The 23768-nt window shown below is 37.8% G+C and overlaps 1 protein-coding gene across 4 annotated transcripts in view; it reads left to right on the top strand.

Annotated features, from left to right (window-relative positions):
* The window catches only part of GLCCI1 (glucocorticoid induced 1), a 53556-nt gene extending 35748 nt beyond the window's left edge, over positions 1–17808 (top strand). For 2 of the 4 annotated variants that reach the window (XM_051786041.1, XM_051786042.1), the window contains exons 5-8: positions 1027–1179; positions 7928–8138; positions 13752–13872; positions 14932–17808. In XM_051786041.1, coding sequence (XP_051642001.1) covers positions 1027–1179; positions 7928–8138; positions 13752–13872; positions 14932–15280 — 834 coding nt within the window. In that variant the 3' untranslated portion in view covers positions 15281–17808. The remainder of the gene's footprint in view (positions 1–1026; positions 1180–7927; positions 8139–13751; positions 13873–14931) is intronic. The other 2 variants (XM_051786043.1, XM_051786044.1) reach the window with 1 other exon arrangement.
* Positions 17809–23768: the final 5960 nt, after the last annotated feature.

Genomic DNA, 23768 nt, shown 5'->3' with positions numbered 1-23768 from the left:
AAAGGGTTTGCTTTACATTTCAAAGTAAGCTGTGGCAAGTACCTGTGCCATTATAGTCACAGTACAAACAGTCTTTGGATTGAAATCCATCTAGGACATATGTTTCTTCATGGCATTCCTTAGTACTTGGAGCTTACTTTGTCATTGCTTGTGCAAAGTTTTGATTTCTCAAGGTGTTCTCTGATGAAGCTGTCCTGCAGGTAGTGTTTTGTCAGAGTCAAAGAATGCTTGCAGATCACCTTTGGAGCTGCACATTGTGCAAGGTTCACTTGATAAGAACTCAGAAAAAATTTTTACATTTTGTCTTAAGCATCTTGTGATTCTGTGAGCAAGAGGAGAACACATTGACAAGCGAGCGCTGTTCACGGCTGTCAGTGTAGCTGCTGCCAAGGTGAAGCTTTCAAGGTTGATAGATGTGTGTGCACTCCTGGGAATGTTTTCTGTTGGTAACAGAGCTCTGCTCCAACAGGCTTTTCTGAAAACCATATTTGTATTTATTTATGTGATTTATTCTTAAATTCAGGATGATTTCTCTTACAACCTTTGACATAAAGTTCTGAAAAGCTACAAGCTAATGAATGAATGTTTTGTTTTTCGTTTGCTAAAGCCAACCAAAAGAGAATAAAAGTACATTAAGTGAATATTTCAGTTGAGTTGTTAAGCTTTAGCAATGTTATGAAATGCCTTTTGATCGTGTTAAAACATCAGCATCAGTGCTCCACATGCTCCCCATTCCCCTATGGTGTATTCCATAGTCTGTGCATCTGGGAAGTACATATATATGTCTACTTACTGATAAGTGAAGTAGTAGAATGCTTTGATTGTAGAATACTACTATGAGTTAAGTAGAAGTGATTTTATTGGATTTAGATTTATACAGGCATTTGTTTTTATTTGAATTCGCCAAGTGAAGGTGATCTTCTAGATGGCAAAATTAATACACAGTTTCTTACTGATGTTTTTATCATTGGTCTCAGACTTCTGTCTTTATTCCATTTTCAAATCATGTTGATTTCTACCTTCTAGGCTTGTATTTCCAGATCAGTCCCTATGCCACTGTCAAACATTTCAGTGCCAAAATCAACTGTGTCACGTGTGCCGTGTAATGTAGAAGGAATAAGTCCTGAACTGGAAAAAGTATTCATTAAGGAGAACAGTGGAAAAGAAGAAGTATCCAAGGTAAGCTTATAGTAACATGTTTATGGTGGTTTTTTTCTTTGTAATCTATAAACACATGGAAAACCTTCCTCGTGAGAAACTTTCCTTTTGGCTGAAATTACAAATAATTTTCTTCAAAGAAATGTTTGTTTGAAAACTTTGTTTCAATGTTTTAGCATGGTGGGGTTTTTTTTTGGTTTTTCTGTTTTATTTTTAAAGGGCTTCTGCCCAAACACACTTTGTTTAGAGTGCCCTTTCTGTAGAGAACTTGAAAGTTTTTGTGCAAAGTGCAAGTGCTTGAAAATTCAGATACTTCAGGCTGCAGTAATAAATAATTAGAGACCAGAAGATTATTATATTTGCTTCTTTTTGCATTCTTTTTCTTGAGAAAGATGTAAGTTCGCTGTGCTATGCTCTCCTTTTTTTGTTTAATGCTTTTTTTCCCCATAAACTGAATGTGGACCATTTTACTTCCATGAAACCTGCGGGAGAGCTCTGCATGGGAAATACTAACAAATGAGGCAGCTTTGCATTAGAGCATTGGAGTTGTCATTAAGGATCTTAGTTCTTTGATGACACTTTAAATGTGAAATACTTGGTTTACAGCCACGGTTTCCTAAATAGCCAGTGAAAATTTTCTGCTGTGGAATAAACTACTCCACTGTTTTTCTAATCTTCTCCAAAGTGTAGGTGCTTTTCTCATGAATGGTCATGTAATAGCAATTCAGTATATGAGTCAAGCTATAAAACTTTAATCACAGGTTTAAGATTCTAAAACCTGATATTTGTAGTTCTTCGTTTTGGTAGTAAACTTAAAAAGTTTTGGAGTGATTTTTGGCTTCTCCAGAGTCTTACTTGTGTGGGCAAACCAGTCTTAAGATTGAAATATTGTAGTAGTAGAAGTATTATGGTGTTTACTTTCCTTTGGATGTCTTATTCCTTTAGAAGAGGTGTGTATTATAACAGGAGAATAAGAAAATCAGATGTGAAAACTGAAACAGTAAGCCTAAATCAATAAACCTTGTTGCACCATCTTCAAAGAGGGAATTAAAATGTATGTATTGCAGTGGAACCATTGATGTTGCTATGGCTAGGGTTGTAATATCCTATAGTGAGAGGATATTTCATTTATCTATCAGACAGATCATCTTTGTAAATGTTGTCCTTGGTTTTTAACAGCTTATTGCTTGGGATGCAGAGCTCTCCTGTGTTACTGAATGTACTGACTCTGATCCAGCAAAACAGTTAAGCACATACTTAAGTGCATTGTTGGATTTGGGCCAGAGGTGCTCAGCAGTTTACAAAACCAAGGCAATAGTGAACCCTTCCTCCAAACATTTAGCTGGCAAGAGTTTTCAGACACAAAAGAAAGTCATAAATCAGACATTGCCCTTGAAGTCAAGTCCATCTTTGTGGGCAGAGGGTTGTTTCCTGCTATGTAACTGTTAATTTCTGTAAAGTCTGGTCATGTGGGACCTAAAGTGGGACTCCTAGTGCTGTCTTTGAGATTACTAGGTCTCAGTTTGCTTATGGAGGATCATAACAAGATTGTAATTTACTTAATCTTACTGCTGGTGAACTTTCTCCTAATACAACAGTTCAGCTGTGTTTTAGCCTGGGGGAGTTGGGGTAGCTAGGTTAAAGGTTAGGAATTACTGAACAAAAGATAAACCATAGGAAACCAAATTTCATTAGTTTCACTGCTAGAGAAACAATTAATTTTTCATTGTTTTCTGCCATTCTTTCTTACTGTAGTGTTCTGTATTTTTAGAAACTATTTTAAAAGAGCAATCAAAGGTAGTTGATTGCTTTGGGTGATGTGTGAAGGATAGATCATTCTATAGACTCACTTGTAATGGATGTGCATCTACATTTTCAACTGGTTTCTTTTAGCCTGTTTCCATGTTTACTTCACAGTTCTAACAGTGCATGTTCAAACCTTAATTTTCATATGAATTGATCTATCCAGCTGCAGAAACACTTTGTGCCCTAATATGAATCTGTATTCACTTGCCAGGAGAGATATGAGGAATAACACAAAACCTGCTAAAACCACTGAGAAGGAATAATATCTTTACTTTAGTTGCAGCTCAGTGCCCAATTTTCAATTTTTATTCATTATTTCCAAATTTAGGTACTACATTAGTAGCTTTGTGATTTCTTTCATTTCGATAACCACATTTGGGCTGTCCCAAGTAAAATAAAATGCATTTTAACTTTGTAAATTTTTAAAATTTTACTTTAATGTTCTTGAATTTTTTTTTCTGTTGGTCTCTCTTCAGTATAAATTTACAAATTTCATTTTTCTAACAAGCTGTTTCTTTATTCATATATATTGAAATCAGGTGATATATAGGACAAATATAAGGTTGAAGCAGTTTCAAAGATAGTTTTATAGATATTACTTGAATTGCTTTTTGAATTTAGCTCCCAGTTCAAATAGATAACCAATGAAACTTTCCTCCTAGTTTTATACTTGCTTCATCTTCAGATACGCAAATCAATTTAAATTTTTTTTTTAGATTTGTTTTTAGTTTTGTAGGGCATGACATTACATACTTTATTTTCCCTTTTGCTGACTCGAATTTTTGTAATCCTACTTTAAGAATGTATAGATCCATTTGAAAATGTTTTCTGTCTTTTCTCATGCTGACTTCTCATGCTGACTTCTGATAGTTCTTTGAAACCTTCTTTTTTGGTTTTTTTTTAGTAGTATCTTAATGTTGATTGAAATTGTACTTATGAAAGTAAAAAAATTATTGTCCTGTTATTTTTGTGTTTCACAAAGATAGTTTATGATTAGTAATGTCATTATGTCATTATGTTTTAATAATCTAATTGACCATCAAGTTTAGAGGGATTGCATTATAAGTGGCCAAAACATTAAAAATATTTTAGTCTTTGCAGTTTAGCTATGGTATGTGTATATTTTTTCAGATAATTCATCTTGCTTAGTTAGCTAAAGATGTTCTCTTTTTGCTTTCATAAAACTAAGTTGACTTCATTGAGTGACTTCTTAATCATCTGTCTTTTAAATTTATTAATAAACTTTTAATTCATGTTCTAATGCATTTATTCAAAATTCTTGGATATATTTTCCTTCCTTTTTTGTAGTTTCCTGATTAACATTGAAAAACTGTGATGGTGTGTCTCTGTTCCCACCATACTTGTAAGATGGAATTAGCTCTTTGTGAAGTTGTGGCAGGCTTTTGTTCTCTAACCCATTGTGACTCCACAACACAAACACTGGAGATTGTGGTACAATAAGATGATGGACTTATTTCCCTTAATGTAGGGATTGGGGGATAAGAGATGTTCCCTCTTACAGAATACATTATGAAAATCATGGAAAGTGCCCTGTAGCGGAACATGGGTTCATAGGTCTCCTATTAGGAAAAACATAGTACTGGAGTTATCTTTCAAGTGTACAGAAATAACTAGAAATGAGGCAATTTTGATGGACTGTCACACAACAGAAATAAAATGATTACTGTTTTCCTTGTTTGCTTTCTAATGCTTCTGGAAAGAGATAGCAAGATGGTTTTATGAACCTATCAGAAAACTTAATCCTGTAATAAAAGGACTTTTCCTAATTTTCACAGATGCAGCGAAGCTTTACTTAAATCTTCGTAACCTTCATCTGAGAAGTCTGAGTTTTTTCCAAGGGTTCCTTCCCAGGATGCATTATGGTTTTTGCACTTGCAACCTCATCTAGTGCATTGATGGCTTCATTGATGCCAGTAGGAAAAAGCACTTTCCTGTGTCCGTCCGCCTTTGTGTTCCAAAGGGGAAGGTTTTAAAATCAAAAGCATTGAATGCTTTGTTCTCAAGAAGTTGTGTCCAAAATAGATGTACAGCTTGTGAGGAGCAGATTTTTTTTTCAAGGCTTCCAGTGGTATATCCTTATAGCATTCCTGATGTTCCTCCTAAGTTGGGTGTTCTTGGTTTTTTTTCCAGCAAAAAGATTTATACTGACAACAAGGTGGTGAATATTAACAATGTATTCAGAAATACATGTTGTTGTCAGATTTGCAGGGAGATGAGAGCAGTATGTAATTGTGTCCAAGAACACACTGTCCTGTAGGGGCTGACAGGTGTCCTGTCAGAATGCATTTGGCATAAGGTTAGTACATGACTAGACATTCTTGCAAAAAAACTCTCAAAACCAGCAGAATGCAGTAATTTCTAATTGTTTTCCATGCATTGGGCATTATGGAAACTAATAGCAGCTGCACCAAATGAGCTACCCTATTTCTGATGTTGTAAGGTTGTGAGAACTTCAGTTTTACAATAGTTTGGGCATGACTCATGGAAATTAACTTTGAAAGTGGTTTTTTATGTTGATTTTGTTTAATACATACAGTTTTTTAACAAGCAAAATACTTCTAGTTGGTATTTTCATGGAGATTTTTGCACTTCTCAAAACTTTGATTCAGTATTAAGGGAAAAATAAATACAAAAACACAGTAATCTGAAATACTCACTGGCATTTTCTATGCCTTAAAAGTTATTGTAGTTGGAAAGAATGACAAATATTTAGCTTTTTCTACTTGCGTGTATATTTAGATGCATGTCTAAAAATACGGAGTATTTTTGTATCTCAGGCTTTAATTGAGGGGAGATTGAAATATGTGATTTGGGATATGCTTCCTGACTACCTAAGATTACATTGTTCATCCAGGTGTGGAAGAACATCTGTGTTATCCTAAATCCTTTAATTATGTGATCACTTAATTTTTGTTTTTCCCCCTGCCTGGAATCCTTGCTTTACCTGTTACGTAGAGCATAGTATTTGCCCTTCATGAGCAGTTGTTTGGTGTTCTTCTTTTCTCCTTATTAGATTCGTGTCCTCATGCTTACTGTTAAGCTTTGCTTTGAAGTCAGAAATCTAAATTTCTGAGGTTTTGCTTCTGTATAATAGGAGAGTGTGTGAAATTTTGTTCTCTTTTTTTTACCTCACTTCTATGAGAAGAAAGATATTAACTACACTTTATGGAGGGAGAAACACAAATCCATCAGGGTTCTGTACTGTGACTCTTTAGGTAACATAGGATACTTCATCCCATTTTTTGAAGTTTAAGGTGCAGCTCCCATAGTTTCCTTCTGCATCTGTGAACACCAGAAGACTTTTGCAAATCAGACCTATATAAAGTGGGCATCCAGAAAAATCCAGTTGATTTTCTGACATCTCACAAAATTTTTGTGGCAGAGACAGAAATAAAAATGCTGTTCTGCATAGCAGGTTTGTATTTTTGTTATGATAATTATAAGACTAATTTCTGTCTTCAGTTCTTCTTGCTTCAATTTCGTTTTTTACCTCTCTTCTGTCGTGTAACAAATGATACAATGCTTCAGGTCTTTCTTGTGCATTAAATGAGTCATGGCCTGTTGGGGGTGATGGGAATAGCAACATGTAGTCATGTTGTAACGCATTTGCAATGTGAACTGAGCTGTTGGAACAGACCACACAGCTGTGCCCAAACTTTACAGCATTTGATGTAGGAACTGTAATGTTCTCTTTATGGTGTGTTTCTTTACTCTTAATTGAAATATGAAATGGTATTAACTGGAAGGCTCATAAGAGGAAAATGATCTTCCTGCTCTGCTATGTCTGCCTTTTTGTTTAATATGTGGTAGTTTTCTGGATAGACTTGCTGAAAAGGGGAGAATGCGATACTTGGCCAATAGGTTTCATGTCCTTGTTGCTGGCAAGAGTGTTGGGTTGAATTTTAGGCTCTGGAACAAGCTGTAATGGTTTTGGAATATATGGGGAAGAGGAAGGCAATAAAATAAAAATGTTCGCTTGAAGTGAGAAGGAAAAAGACATTAATTTTTTGTAGCTAGAACATTTAAGCTGTTCTCTGTGGCTTGGTCACAATCCTCACTGATGTGAGGATAAAAATTATGTTTAAATCTTGCAGGCATTTTTTCCCTTTCACTTCTAAGCAAAACTATAATTCCCATTTGATTTCTTACATTTAAAGCAGCACTGTCTGCATTATAAAAACTAATTTTCCACTAGGAAGGACAAGTAAGTAGAGCGTGCCAATCTGCTGCTGTGAACATGTCTATGCAGTATATTGCAGAATGGGATGCAATATCACTCTGGCCAGTGCCAACTATGCTGATATGGGCAGGCAGAGCTTACTAGCTTAGGTTCAAGACAGAGGTTGAGAACCTTGTTATAAGCCTGTGTGTGCACCATCTGTAGAAGTAAAGGATGGAATGTAGGGCTGTGCTAGAGAATTATGACTTACTAGCAAAACATGGATGGTTTCTTTTATAGTTGTATTTCGGTTGTCATGGCAATAGTATGTCATTGTATTTGACATTTTCTACTGTTTCCTTTTATCCAAATGTGTTCTCTGTCAGGGTACTTGTTTTTCTTTTAGAATAACAGTGACCTTTTTATTGAAAATTGTATAACTAGGTATAATTAGAGGCATTTGTTGGTGAGGTTTGACTTTTTAAATTATCAGAAACAACGTAAAAACATAATACTAGCCTGTGTTGAAGTGCATTTTGGTGTTAACTTTGTGTTAAGAAGATGTAGTTGCCTTGGAACATGTGCGCATTGTCCCAGAATTCAGCATAATTAATGTATATTGTGTCCATTGCACACTGCGTTATTTTCTTGTGTAAAGTCTTCCTGTTCTTTGAAAAATGGCTTCTTGTTCTTAAAGGCCTTCATTTACGAGTGCTACTGGCTGGCATTGCTTATGAGTTTGATCTTTCCTCTGTAACCTGCATTGCTTCGTTTCTCTTGCAGCCTTTGGATATCCCTGATGGTCGAAGGGCCCCATTACCTGCTCACTATCGTAGTAGTAGTACACGAAGCATTGACACTCAGACTCCGTCTGTCCAGGAGCGCAGCAGCAGCTGCAGCAGTCACTCACCATGTGTCTCTCCCTTTTGCCCTCCTGAATCTCAGGATGGGAGTCCTTGTTCAACGGAAGATTTACTCTATGACCGTGATAAAGGTGAGAGTAGAATGGCCTGCCTTTATCTGTGGGAGGCATGTGATGTCCTGCTTTTACAACTACCTTCATTTTACTCATTACATCAGTTTTTGTTTTTGTTTGATGGCTGTGGAGGGATTGAGGATTTACCTTAAAATTGGTTTTGTTTGTTTACATATCTTTTTCCCTCTTGTTTGTGGAACTTCACAAACATCTTCCATAAATACGTCAGAGGAGCACAGCAAACAGTTAACTATTTATGAAGATTCTAATGTGAAGAATTCAGACTGTAACATGTTTATGTTTAAAAAAGGTTTCAAGAAGATTTGTGGTAGACTGTATAGTCATCGTGGGTGAGTTACTTGCTGTTCAAAATGGTGATGAAGTTTTGGACTGCTTTTGAAAATACTCTGCTTCTGAACTCTTACATTCCACTTGAAGCTATTTGGTGAGAAGCTCAGATATGAGTTTGAACAACCTGATGGAGAGTAATTACTTCTCTATGTATGTTGCATAACACCTCAGAAACTCTGAATAATTTATGTGTTTATATGTCAATATGCTGTGCTGTTTTTTGAAGTCTGTAAAATGTTCTTTGGTTTTATAGAGGGAGTACAACTGGTGTTCCAGTAATTAAGAGTTACTGACAGAACATGTAGTGTGAAAATAGAGGCACCGGTGTAAAAAGACTGGGTTTGTTTGACAACTGTTTACTAATGAAATTACCCTTGTGCTTCTGGTCAGCTAGCTGAAACATGGACTTTAGTTTGGAGGATGCAGAAGTTGGGTAAAACATGCAAGCTAAGAGTAGTAAGTTTCACAGAGGAAATGAAAAATTTTAAGATTTAGCATAGATTTACAAATGAATTAAAGACAACAGTATTTTGAGGCTGTAAGTGAGGGTAAACTTTTTTGTAAATACTATCTGTTGAATAATTCTTAAAGGAATTTGTCAATAAGATTGGGGAAGTCAGGAGAAATACTAGCTTTTCTTGGTTTACGAAAAGTAGTATTTTCCTGTCTTGGATTTAAAAAGACAAAATGAAAACAAATCCATCTGCCCAAATCTTGAATTGAGGGTGGGTGTGTACAAATGTGTAAGTTAACCACATTAAAGTAAAAGTCTTAGATCAACATTATAGTTGGCCGTGCTCCAAAAATAACAGTGATATTAGCTCACTTCTTTCTTATACTACACATGTGAATTTTAATGTGTTGTCAAGACCAAATCACTATAGAGACATCCACTGAATTATTAGCACACAAAAATCTATCTTGATAGGTAAATTGGTTCCTATATGTCCTGATAACAAATAAAAGTTAAAAAGCGAGGAAATGAAAAATTTCTTTTGCGGTTAGTACTCCGTTATCACAATAATAGAAATTTTCAGTGGTACACTATCAGCTGTAGCAAGTGAAGACAGTTTGAAATAGTGCATCTAACCTTCTTAATGCTTTTCAAGGGTTTTTATCTCCTGTCTTGGATTTTTTGAACAGCTAACTGGAGTAAAATTTATGAGTAGTTACTTCTTTGTGGATTTCAGTTTTAAGGGCGGGTTTAATGCTGGGCCTGTATCAAAAGTCTGCTCTAGTAGTAGTGTGTAGGTGACAGTGATAAACAGCCAACTTTGTAAAGTCATGATAATGGCATTTTTAAATTAGTTTAAAATTTTATCTTTCATACACATGAAAGATAAAAGCTTGAACTGCTCATCACATCTTAGGTCTTTAAAGGCAAGGTAAAAATTAGGAAAACATGGTGTGGTTTTCTGAGAGAAAGTAATTTGTTCAGAGCTTATAAAAGTATAGTCAGAAAGATGCCTTTCTCAAGTCGTCAAGATCCTGAAGGCCAGTTGTTCTGAATAAGAATGTTATCTTCAAAATAGTTAAATTACAGATAAATGAGGCATATAGGTAGAAATTATATGGGAACAGCAAATTTCGAGAGACATTTTATTACATTTGTTGTGAATATTAACTGCTTTATAAGACCAAAACTCGTGAAGGTTTTCAGACCTTCGTTTTAAAGGGTTTTGTGATGCTGGGATAAAACTGTAGTGAATTTGCTGTTGTGTAACCAAATGTAGATGTTTCGACCCCAAGATTTTTTTTTCTTCCTTTCTATGAGAATAACTTGACATTACCATTAAAAAATACAATTATCAGTGCTAATAATGCTTCTGGGTGTTTTGCTGAATGGGAGAGGAAGGTTAGTAGTTTAACTGAAAGACATGAGCACTGAGAGGAGCCAGTGCTCTGTGCAGACACAGCACTGCTTTACATTCCTAAAGCATCTTTTATTTCTTGTGCAAAGTGGTGTTTTGGCCTGAGGCCCTCGCAGCTGCCCTTCGGACTGTATCAGCTGTTGGGTTTACCTTTTGTGCAAGAAGCTGCAAAATTACTGAGTTTTTCAAAAGAAAGTGAAAGCTAATTTTCAGACAATATTGTTCTGAATGGAGCAGTGATACTGAACAGTATTGATTAGAGGGGAGAAGGTATTTTAATGGCACCTGGCTGTATGATTTTGTATTAAAGCTACTGGTTTCACTAGATCTGTTTTATGATGTTCTGGTCCATGAGATTATAATTCAGAGTGTGCATAGCATGCTCAACAGCTGTGGCAGAGGTAAAGTTCAAAGCATCCCAAGTTATAAGAGAATGAAATTTGGAGGAGCTTTTTTGTACAAAAATATATAGTATGACCTGTTTTTTAGGGCTTTCGGTTTAGGTGCTTTTGTGTGCATTTTAGGTGCATTGTGTATTCTCACTGTTGCTAGTAGACTCTTACAAGCAACACATTCATGAAGATGACCTGAAGATACTTGTTAAATTCTGGGCATCTGATTCATAGTTTTTTAAATTAAGATTGTTAGTTAAGTCTTAGAATAGTCTTAAAAAGCAAAGCTATTTTTGAACCTATAAAAACAAATCCCAGTGTGCTCACTGGCAAAGTTTCTTGTTTCCTTAAAGTTTTGTCATTTAAAAAAATGTTTTTCAGATTCTTTTTTAGTTAGCCTCCTTTGTTGTTCTAAAATATGCAGGCTATAATTACGGGTATTAAGTGTTCTGGTTAACACAGTATTTTTAGTGTTTTAATGACAATCTTAAAACCTTTTCTAGATAACAGAGTATATCTGTTTAAAATATTTATGTTTAGAAGTTCCACGTGATAGGGCTCCATATTGTCTGCTGTGTGTTTGTGGTAACAAAACTCCCGTTAAAGGTTCCATCTGTTAATGTTCAATCATTGTCAGCGGGATGGGGTGGGATGGGGGCCATGGAACACGCCCGCAGGGCACCCCCTGCTGACGGGAGCCACGAGGCGCAGACACAGCCCAGGCCTGAGGGCTCGGCCATGGGGCCACAGAGAGTAACAAACCTGCACGTAAAACACTTTGACAACATGCATTTATTTGCAGTGTCATTAAGGATTAATAACGTGACAGTTTAGCACTTAAGAGCTTACGGGATACACAAGTGGAGGCTGGGTTAAGCTGTGAATTCCACCTCTTGCCACTTCAACTCGAGGCCTGTGTCCCCAGTGCCCTTCTGCTCTTGCACTGCTGCTGTACGTGCTGGACCAGCAGCCAGTGTGTACGTGTGAGCCTCCGGACAACCACACGTGTGTTTCGAATAGTGGCATGCAACGCGTTGGGTCAAAATGAAAGTCTAACAGCTTAGCAAACTTTAAAAGCAGAGAGGGTAAAGAGAGAGAGTTGTTTAGCAGCTGTCTTGTATAGAAAGTTTCAGCCAAACAGGGCTAACTAAACGAAAACCTTGATTGAAAACTGAACTGGCTAGTAGACAAGACTGAATCTTCCAAGAACTGACTTAACTTTGAATTCTGTTTGATTCTTCCCTTGGATGTGCTGCCACGGTTTTCCACTATTTGGTGGAATGAACAGTAGTGCATTTTATGTCTCAGATTTTTTAAATAGAAACTTGGATCTTCAATTTTAAATATTAGAAGGAGGAAACAAACTGTCTGGGTTCTGTTAATGATTTCTGTGTTTGGAATGAGCTGTGTGGGCCAACAGTGAAAAGATGCCAACAGGACGATCATGCTCCCAACTTGGCAAATATCTGTATCATCTCTTAAGTGTTTTCTGCCTTCATAGTTAACACTGAAAATTCTGTAAATGGAAGTTCTGTATTCACTCTATGGCAGGAAAGAGCTGAATAATCAATATACTGCTGAGGTTCACTTCAGTTTGGTTGTTTTGATTTTTTTTCCTTCTCATATCTTTCATAGTAAATCTTCAAAGGGGAGTGTGGTGTTTGAGTTGATTTGTTTCTTGTAAGAGGAAGCAGAAGAGTTTTAACATGTCTAAAGATTAGTCTTTGTATTTAAGTCATGGTAATACGAAAGTTTATGGAGCTACTTTTTGCAAGCTGTTAAAGACAACTTTGTACACTTCGGTGAAGCTAGATCATAGTCCTTGAAGCTTGGGTTGGTTTTCCATTGTTGCTGAAAAGGCACAATATGCATGCACAACAGCAAAGTAAACATAAACTGAGTTAAAAATGGTAAGGTACCCCAGATTGGTGGAAAGACTCAAAAGGACCTAAAGCAAGAGCAGCTATTTCTCTCCAGTTAAAGTGCGTTAGTAAGTTGGGAGATCCACTTTAATTTTGCTATTTCATTTTTTTCATTGTAATCCCAAGCAGGGAATAGGGAACCACTAGTCCTAGCCTGAGATAGATGTTGCTCTTTGAAAAGGTAGAAGCTACTGCAGAAAGCTATTTTTCTATGAATATTTTTGTACCTAATTTGTTTCCTTAATGCATTGACTATCGTGTTGTCAGCATGACTGTTTAAAGTGAGCCCTTTCATAGTCTTAATATTTCAAACTTTTGTGCTTCATCAGACTTGAGCTTTCTCTCTTATGTTTTCTGAGTACAAATATATCTGCCCCTTACCTTTTGTCCTAAGTTATCTAAGTTTGTCTTAAAATATACACAGATGGCTAGATATATGAAGTGTACCTGTATCATATAGCTAGTAGTGATGAGAGAATTAAACTGTAGAAGTTTTATTTTGGATATTAAAACAACTTCACAATATGAAGCAAGTAAGGTAGGGCATTGTAGTGATGAGGTATCAGTACCTGTGTTACGAACATACTTTATTTCTTTGCAACTTCTGAACTATTCATGAGACTAATGAGGTCAATATTCCAGTAAAGTATTATTTTAAAATAAGATACATGTTGTATGCACACATTTTCAGTAACACTGTTTGTACAGTGAGAAGTTATGTTATCATTACCTCTCATAATTCTTCTGCATGTATTATGCATATTACCCTGTTCATTTATGGGTTTTGAGCTACGTAATAAAGAATGTATTTGTTTCCAGGATCACAGCTCTGCTTTGTTCTGATTGCAGTGTTCTGGATAAAAATATCCTCCTGTTACGTGTTGTTATATGATAGATTACTCCTGCACTGAAGCTGTTATTCAGAAGAAATGTACTATACAAGGGTGTTAGAAATAGCCTGCAATAAAGGAAGCGTTGTGGTAGAAGCAAACCGGCGTAGTGGCTAAATTGTGAAAAAAGGCATCTTGTTTGGAAATCGAATTTAATTAAAAAGCACTCTCAATCTCTAGTAATATAACTGCTTTAAATTTTCAGACAGTGGGAGTAGCTCACCGTTGCCCAAGTATGCCTCATCTCCCAAACCAAACAACAGCTACATGTTCAAACGAGAGCCCCCAGAGGGATGTGAGCGAGTGAAGGTCTTTGAGGAAATGTCGTAAGTAATGCCTTTTATATCAGCTGGTATCTGCAAAGCAGTAAACCTGTTTACTGAGCCTATTCAACTGCAGATGAATAAACTATTCCAGCTGATGGGTTTTTCAGGAGCAAACTATTCTTACAGTTTGTACAGAAGAGAAGTTGAAGTGTTTAAATTGGTTTGAAGAGGAAATGGAGTCTTTTAACTCTTTTTGTGCATTTATAAAAGGCAACTAAACTCCAAGCAGAAAAAATAAGGTACATTAATTTCCTAAACATTTATAAATCTCTTTCCCTATATTTCTAATAAGATTTTAAATTTTCATGGCTTAAACAGAAACTCTCCTTGTCATAATTATCGGTTTCATGAATAGGCTGCATTTTAATGCGTATAAAACATATACAATGAAGTGAAACATATGTAAAGGGTTTGTAGATGGTAGTATGCTTATGACACAGACTTTGCTCAATATTTTTGCTGAGCAAGAAATTGGAAATTACACCCTTGGACATCATGTCTTTTTCCCTTAGACCCAGCAGTATTTGAGCACAGCACATGCTGCCGAGGTTGCGTGCTTAGCTCCTGTAGATGAAAGAAGTAAATAGGGGATCTTTCTTGCTCTGACAGTATTCATTGCCTGCTGGATGGTGAAGGAGCAGTGTTGGGTTGTGGAGAAAGCCTCCAAATAAATTATGGAGTATGAGAAAGGAGAGGTCTATTTTATGGAGGTTTTTAAAGGGATTTAAAATGACTAAATGTGTTATTGCTGCATTGCTTTTATCAAAGAAGAATTTGTACCATTCCAAATTACTGCAATTTTTCATGTGCGTATGTACTGCAGATTTTTCTTGCTGGAGGTTGCATGTTTGTCCAGTAATTATCAAGTCATTTTTGTGACTGTACTATTTTTAATGCTGTGGATCAGTTAGCTGACTACCAATATGGAAGATGTTTGCCCCTCTGTCCAATTAATCCCATTCCTTGTCATTCACATTTTAGCAACATGTAGAACCACAAAGTTCGTGACGTAAAAAACATCTCGTTCGGCCAGATATATAATGTTTTTTCTCGTTGTAGGTCTCGTCAGCCTGTCTCAGCCCCTCTCTTTTCATGTCCTGACAAAAACAAGGTTAATTTCATCCCAACCGGATCAGCTTTCTGTCCTGTAAAACTTCTGGGCCCCCTCCTTCCTGCTTCAGACCTGACACTGAAGAGCTCTCCAAACTCTGGACAAAGCACAGCTTTGAGCACCCTGACTGTTGAGCAGCTTTCGTCTCGGGTCTCTTTCTCATCTCTGTCAGATGACACCAGCACAATGGACTCCACAGAGGTCCCGGTACAGCAGCCGTCCCAGCAGCAGCAGCCGCTTTTGCAAGAAATTCAGACTGAAGACCATTCCTCTGCTCAGAGCTACGTGTTAATCTAGACAAGGCGGAGCAGGCCTCTGCCCCGAGACAAGGACTGAGGAGATCGTAGCTCAGATACATCTGCATGAGGTGGCAACCTTTCAGAACAACACGGAATACTTAGCAGCACTCGAAAAAATATCTCAACACTGTTCTTGGCAGGGACAGAATCCGTATTCAGCATTTTTTGTGAGAAAGCAGTAATGCCTGCAGAATCCATATATCATTAAGCGTTTTAAGTGGAGACTATGCATTTCATAGTACGTTTGACCAGATTAGTACTGTGTCCTGTGCTCTGTTTCAAATTCTACAGTATAAATAAGCTCCTTCTCTCTCTATATATATATAAAAAAAATGTTGCCTGTCTGAATAGAAAATGTCTTGCTGTGTTGTGTCCTATGGAAAATACTGTACTTCAGGATTATGTTTACAATTGATCCAGGTGTTTGTTTCTAACTTCTGTAATACACACAATGCAAAAAAAAAAAAAAAAATGGCCACAACAGTTGCACAGTGCCCACCCTATGGCCTAGCTTCAGGTACTTCTCTTGAAGTCTAAACTCAGGTAACTTGGAATGTATATCATATTGGAATATAGAATATTTTACAGCTACAAAGCTAAAGAGGGAACATCACTCTTTTGCCTTTCCTTGTTTTATGCATTAATATTTCCTCATTACATTCCACTTTCTTGGAATAAGTGCATTCAGATCCAGGTGAACAGTGACCCTGGACATGGGTGAACATGAGGAGAACCAGCAAATCTGTGGTGTATATCACGTTGTCATGTGCTTACAAGTAAAACAACTGTTGCATTTACTTTCATTTCAATAGATGTAAAAATGTGGCATTTAAAGGTTTCAGGTGTTGCTCAGTTAATGACTGTTAAACTGTTGCAAATAAAGTGTTCAGTACTAGGCTGTACATGAGAAACATTCCACATTGTGCGTGAGAGGATTTTGAAAGACAAGAATGTTTTTGTTCAAGGACAGAAATGCTTTCAGGTTTCACAGGGGTTGATGGGGATTTCCTCTCATGGTTTTTGTTGGCAGTTAAGGATGTGAAATGCTACTGTTACTGTCTAAAAGTCAAATTAATGTTTAGTTTCTCTTTTGGAAATGTTCATTCATTTGCTGGTTGGAAATAGGTTTTCAGATTTGTCAAGCAGTGTTAGATGAGCAGCGTTTTATTTATGTAGTGAGTAATTGTGTTTGGATTAAAGTCCGAAAGTAGCAAGTGGGTGTTCTAAGAGGGGTGGGGAAAAGAATAGTTTTAAGTTCATGTTACTTAAAGCTTCTCCCATAACTTTCAGTTAGTTAAGTTGTGTGTGTAAAAGTGTGCTTTCCCTTCTCCTTAAGTGTGAATAAAAGAAAAATCCATGTAAAATAATCCTGGTTTTGCAGGCTGGACACTTTCTCAAAATAGTACATGGCAAGATCAGGTTCGTGGTGCTCTTCTATTGTTCTGGAAAAAGGAGCATTGCTGTCAGAGATAATTTCCTGTGATACAAAGAGAACCCCAAAGGCAAAATAACTCGATGTTCTTGCTCTGTTGCTTTCAGCTCAGTGGAACTACATTTATGCTGTCTGCTCTTAAGAGAATAAAGTTCACCTTTTCCAGGAATTGAAGAGATTAGTAGCCTGCAGCTCCTGAGCATTTAAACTTGCTCCTTTATGTTCTTTTCCTTTTCTGAAGATGAGGTTGGAGGGGGGGTGAGAGCCACCAGTTACTACTCACTAAATATGTGCTTTCTTTGGAGATAAAGCATCGCTTTCTTTTTATTACTGAGTTTTTGTTTGTGCTATCTTACAAGGTGGAATTTGCAGCCTACAAAACAGTTACTGTTTTTTGACTCCCCTTTCACAAAATATAGTAGGAGAAAGAGGTCTCTAACCATTTTCATGTGAAAATCCTTTAAACACAACAGCCATCTTTAACCCTACTAATCTCAGGCCTAGGTGAAAACACTATATATTTTATAGACTGAAGATAAAGGGGAGGAAATACTCTTAAGTATCGATTCCTTTTAATATTTTTCTTTCTAGATTAACATTGCAGTATGATGAACTTTTTATGGTCTGGTTGTGTCCAGATAAGAAATTGTAGTCTCAGTTATTGGTGTTAGGTTACCAGGGGATATGATGAGTGGTTTTTAGATCAGTGCTGAACTCTGTACAATATTTGCAATGCCATAACATGTTCTTTATATTTTTTCCACGAGAAACTAAATATTAATTAAATTGCACATTTGTTCTTAGCAGATTTGGAGGTTTTGAACCAAATGTGTTAAAGCTAATGCTTTGTCATGTAAATTTCCCAGCAGTTGTTTATCTCAATTGTATTCTACATGCAGCTGTAGAAATTTGTCAAATATTGTTTAAAGTTTTGTACATAGTTGTACTGTTATTTCTAGCCACTGTGCTGAACAGTATTCAAGTTATCACACAATATTGCTTTACACAAGGAAATGTGTGGCTTTTGTTTTGTATTTTTTTCGGTATAGAAGTTCCTGTGTCTTATTTAAATAAAAATTATAGTTAAAAAAAAATGGTGGGGACAACACACAAAAGCAGTGCCTCATTTATTTGTTTTGGAAACTGTGCATGAAATACTATAGGATGAGATTGGAGTTAAATATTGTTCCAAATTTACACCTAGAATAATGTCAACCATGCTGTCTTTAGAACAAGGTAATAGTTATTGATTTTTGCATAATGCTCTGCTGGGGGGGGAGAATCCTAAAAATAGTCGAATGCTTAAATATGCTTTAAATAGCATATTTTATTTCTACATATGATGAGGTTTTCTTCACAGCACAGAAAAAGATCAGTTAAGAGTTATTTGAAACTGTATCTACTGCTATGTTTGTGGTATGGCTAATTTCAAGTTATCTGTTGAAAATTATGAAAGCCATTAGATGTTTCACTATGTGAAACTAAACTAAACACCTAAAGGATGTGGTGTAAATCTACTGACAGTCTTGGTTTCATGTTGTTTAGTATGAGTCAAATGATTGTCATTTGACTTGCAGAATAATTCTTTCTAGATGGGGGGTGAGGGAAGGAAGAAGGATAATATTTAAAAATATGTAAATCTTCCAGAGTGGGTGTTTACTGAAGAGCACTATGGCAATAACCATCAAGAATGGTTTAGTGCTTGCTGTTGTCAGTCAGCGGAAATTTAGGTTTTCAATATCCCAAAGATTACAGGGTTTCTATGTGACTATGTTAAAAACATTAACTGAAACTGAAGTAAAAGCCCTGTGCAGGGCTGGGAGTTGGACTTTGATGATCCTTGTGGGTCCTTTCCAACTAAGGATATGCTGTAGGATATTCTGTGATCTCACCCTGCTACAAAAATACTTGGTGTCCTTCAGTCAGAAGCAGCATTTCAGCCATTTCATCATCAGCTTGAAGGGGCTACTGGGAAGAGCTTTGTGACTGCCTTGTCCCCTAAATGGATTTGGCTGCAGCAGTTTTGGGCTGTCCTTCAGTGGGAGGGCATTTTCTCAAGAAGTACTTTGACAAAAGGGTTTAGCTTCCTCTGAAAAGATGTGATGCAGCTTGTATCACGGGCAACTTTTACCCATCCCTGGGAACCTAGGCCTCAGCTGGTTAGTCACATTTTGGGTTTTTTCCCACATAAGCCATGCTTTTAATCTGTTTGCTGTGTGTAACTTACTGCCTATGTCTTCCTCAAAGCCCAAATAACCAGTCTGAAAAGTACTGAGAGACCTAATGAAATAATTTTGCCTTGAATTCCTGCTTTGTGACTGAAAGATCTTCATTGACTTGAATGTCACGTTTTCTAGTAATTCATGGCTCTGGAACTGAACTCTCTTCAGAGACTGGGGGACTGTGTAAGGGGAGCCCTTGGCTATGTATGCTGGGGGTAGGGTGTAATGGATAGTGACCTTGTTTTAGGAAGCAGGGTGTTGTCAGGGAAGTGATTTATGGCTTCCTGACAAATCAGATCTTGGGAAGGGCCAGATAGTGGCGCAAGGGTAGAGTCTTAATATCTTTACAGTATTAAAGCATAAGGAGTAATAAAAAATAAACACAAATTGCCATCCCACATCTCTAATCCATTCAGTTGCAAGTAAGGGCCATTGAGTCTTAGCAAACTCGCTTCTGGCTTTATTCCATGGTAGTGGATTGGTACATTCCTATGTTGAGGTAAAGCCCAAGCAGCCTGAAGATGACAGATAACTTGTAAAAGTATATATCAGATACTGTTGTAAAACAGCCTGGCTTGCTTTGCAAAATACAGCCATGCAAGCAGAGATTTGAAGCTACTCACGTGGGAGAAAATAACCAGAGTTCCTGCCGTGTCTTTCCAGAACCTAAATGTAAGGAAAAAGTGAGTTAAAGCTGGGAAATTACACGCATTACACATACAGCCATCCATACTTGGTGCCTGGCTGAAGGAAGTTGTTTGTGATCAGAGACTGTCATGCAGTTAAAATATATGTGTATCTTGTTTCTGTTTGCATTAGTGTAACCAGTCCTGGAAAACTCTAGTTTGGGAGAGACTGGAGAAAGCCCAGGGAAGAGCTATAGGAATAAAGTACTGGAAAAAACAGGAAAGCTGTGTAGGAGTTCAGCATGATTAACTTGACGGTTAAAGAGTAATTTAGTTTTGGTTAGTAAATGCATATATATGAAATACGAGCTTTATATTTAACAGACATAGAATCTTAAAGCAGTAAGAATATGAAAATAGATGAATTCACACTAAAAATATGGATTTGTTTTAGCACTAAGCATAATTAAGTACTGGGCCAATTTGCAAAGTTGGATTTTTTCAGTACTGTTATGTTTAAAATTAGATGATTTTGCAAAGGATGTGCTCAAATAAGATGCTTTTATAAGCCTTACTAGCTCATGATTATTTGAGGCATTTTACATTTCAGTTGACTTTAAAGAGGTGGAGGTTTTTAACTATCATCAGTATTCTTGCCTTACTAAAGAAGCAGATGCTGCAGTAATTTTAACTAGGGTGTTCACACATCTTTTAAACTGTCTGGAATAGATCTTTGAGGATAACTTCTGGCTTCTGAAAATTTTTGGTTTGTCAAATGTCAGTGAGTCTTGAGTAAGGCAAGGGTAGTTGAGTGGCTTTATTAGTTGTTTTGGTTTTTTTCACCTCCTCAATAACACTGTAGTTATGAAGAGATAGCAAGAAATTGGAGAATAGGCAGTGTCTTTTTGGAGTGCAACCAGTCACAGAACCAATGTGTCGTTCAAGTGGGGCTGAGAGGAAAACGCTGATTGAGGAGGTGGAGTGTTTCCTTAGTAAAGGCCACACTTTACTAAGCGTGGAAGTGAGTGAACATGCAAATTAAACTGCAAATTCAATTGTCAACAAGAAAGAACAGCAATCAGATGAAGCTGGGTAGACAGGTGATCCCCTTTTTAAGAACAAGTTGAAATTTTACCTTGGATTGTAACAAGTTCCGCTGATAAATGGTATGCCTTGAACTGCAACTTGGAAGCTCAGATGCAGAGGAGCTGGAAGCTTGGGAGAAGAGGGAGTTGGGTAATCTTGGTTTTTTTCCCCTTGAATTAGAGACTGAGCTTGTTAATGATGCACAATTAGGCTAATAACTGCTGCTGTAGAAAACTAAGTTCTGAGGGGGTTTAATTGGTTTTATTTTTGTGTATGTGCATAGTGAAGTGTGTGGTTAAACTTTGCAGTGGTTTGTGCAGCTGTTGGTTGAGAAACAGGGTTTGCTCAGGGCAATATAGGTTTACTAATACCCATAGTAATCTATTTCTTGTACCTTTGTTTATAACTTTGTAGTGGGTTGAGCCTGGCTGGACACCAGATACTCTCTACAGCTGCTCTCTCACTCCCCTCTGCAACTGGACAGAGGAGAGAAAAAAAAAGGCAGTGAAGGATTCATGAGTTAAGAGCTGGAAGAGGTCACTGATCACCATCACAGGCAAAACAAACTCAGAGTGGGGATATTACTTATATTTATTACTAACAGGATCAGAGCAAAAGAGTGAGAAGTAAAATAATCTTAAAAACACCTTCCCTCCATCCCTCCTTCCTTCCATGTTCTCCCTCCTCCCCCCCCCCCAGTGGTGCAGGGGGATGGGGAATGGGGCTTATGGTCAAATGTTGTTTCTGCCACTGTTCAAGGAGAGGAGTCCTTCCCCTGCTCCTATGGGGTCCCTCCCACGGGATACGGTCCTTGATGGACCTCTCCAGCGTGAGTCCATCCCTCGGGCAATAGTTCTTCCCAAACTACTGTCCCATGGGTCACTCCTCCATGGGGTGCAGTCCTTCATAAATGAGCTGTACCAATGTGGGTCCCCCACAGGAGCCACAAGTCCTACCCAGGAAAAACCTGCTCCAGTGTGGGCTTCCCTCTCCAAGGGCTGCAGGTCTCTGGCAGGACCCTGCTCCGTCTTGGGCCTCCCAAGGGGTCACAGCCTCCTTCATGCATCCACCTGCTCCAGCATGGGCTCCTCCATGGGCTGCAGGTGGGTCTCTGCACCCTGATGGTCCTCCATGGGCTGCAGGGGCCTCAGCTCCGGTGCCTGGAGATCGTCCTCCCCCTCCTTCTGCACTGACCTTGGTTGTCTGCATTATTGTTCCCATATTCTCACTCTGCTCTTCCCTGGCTGGAATTCTCATCTGCACAAAAACTTTCTGTTCTTAAATATGTTACCACAGAGACATTACTATCACTCCTGATTGGCTCAGCCTTGGCCAGCAGCAGGAAGCCCATCGTGGAGCCGGCTGGCATTGGCTCCACCAGGAGAAGCTTCTAGCAGCTTTAACAGAAGCCACCCCTGTAGCATCCCCCGCTACCAAAACCTAGCTCCAAAAACCCAGTACAAACTTCTACTTCTCCAGATAAGTTGTAAGTAAATGGCATCATCTAAATCCCAGACTGCCTGGCTTAACAGTCATGTTAACTAAATCTGGGTGTTCAGCTGCTTTCTGCAGGTGAGATCGGAGTGCTTTTGAGATTTTTATGGACAGAGGTCCTTTCTCCAAGGAGTAGAAAACTCAGAGAAATTAGACTCTGTTAATGTTTGGTGCCAAAAGGCTGGGTGATGCAATTACTTCCTTTCTGATTTTTTATTCGGATAAGAATTTCTAGTTCTGCCTTGTTCCTTGTGATACAGAGCTTTCCCAGGGAGTAGCAGCCTCCCTTTCCATAAGGTCTTTGGGCTTGTTACATAGGGAAGGAGGAACATTCTTGTGAAAGGTTAAAAAGTAGTGTTGCCTTTGGAAACTGAATATTGTTTTTAGAAAACGGGGAAAAGAAAAAAAAGCTTGAATCCGCTTCTGTGATTCCTTTGGATTCTAATTTATTGTACCTCCTGAGAATGCTGAAAAACATTCAGCATTTTCGTGTCAGTTGCTGGAAAAAGTTTCAGGTGTAGCTTTACCTCTCTGTGACAGTACAGAGATGTTTTGGATGGCACATGTAGGTGTGTTTTAGGGATTGCCACTTCCTAGTTTTGGTTCAAGTGAAGAATTCCAGGGAGATAGTTTAAATACTTTCTGAATTGTGTACCTAAGAAACCTGCCTTCCTCTAGGGAGGATTTTTTGGTTTTCCTCTTGTACAGGGGAATACTAAACCTTCAGAGATAGAGGAGTGATGAAAATAGTATCAGTAGGTCTTGCACTTGCTAAACAATGGGAAAGCAAAGGCAGCCTAGGCTCTGCTTGTAGTTGATCTGGAGGGTAACCCTGTATGTCTGTATTTCTATGTACAGAATGTTCTTTGGGTAGGAAGAGAATGGATGCTTTAATACTCCAGAGGATCATTAGCCTGGATAAATGTCATTTGTTCTCTAAATCAGGCCATCTGTAGATTGCAGTCTGTCTCTTTGGTAGCATCCTGACTGAAAGACTGTTGAATGCCACTGTAGCATGATTTGGTTTTGTATTCAGTAAGGGAGAAAATGTACCTGCTAGACTGGACAACAAACTAGATATGAAAAAATATTGTGTGGGAATCCTGTAAGTACTGCAGTGTGGGGCATCCTGGGGTCTTTGGTACTTACGTAGCTGCCCTGTGGTGCCTGTGGAAATGCACTGAGGGAAAATAAATGTCCAAAGATTTATGTGTCTTAAGGATTAGGGACTGTTGAATAGAGTTGCAAGAATATTCTGGATGTGGAAAATCAATCTGTGGATATAACCCCTGTGAGCAAAAATGTCCTAATTGTCAGCTGGAGCAGCTTGTTCAGGCAGTGTCCAGTTGGGTTTGGAGGGACAGACCATAGAACCTTCCTGGGCAACCTGTTCCAGTGTTTGACCACACTCACAGGAAATGCCATTTAAACATGTCAAATTACTTTTTTTTACTGTATTTCAGTTTGTGCCCATTGTGTTTGGGTACCACTGAGAACAGTCAGGCTTCATCTCTTTTGACACCAGTTCCCCCTCCTCCCATTTCAGGTATTGGTTCACATGGACAAGATTCCCCCCTGAGCCTTCTATAGCGCTGAGTAGAGAGGAAGGATTAATCTTGGAGTTAG

Source organism: Manacus candei, unplaced genomic scaffold, assembly GCF_025592945.1.
Source record: "Manacus candei isolate 608988 ecotype Guabito, Panama unplaced genomic scaffold, ASM2559294v1 h1tg000021l, whole genome shotgun sequence".
In the NCBI taxonomy this organism is placed as follows: domain Eukaryota; kingdom Metazoa; phylum Chordata; class Aves; order Passeriformes; family Pipridae; genus Manacus; species Manacus candei.
The sequence above is the reverse complement of the archived record's forward strand: the minus strand, read 5'-3'. Positions and strand labels throughout refer to the sequence as shown.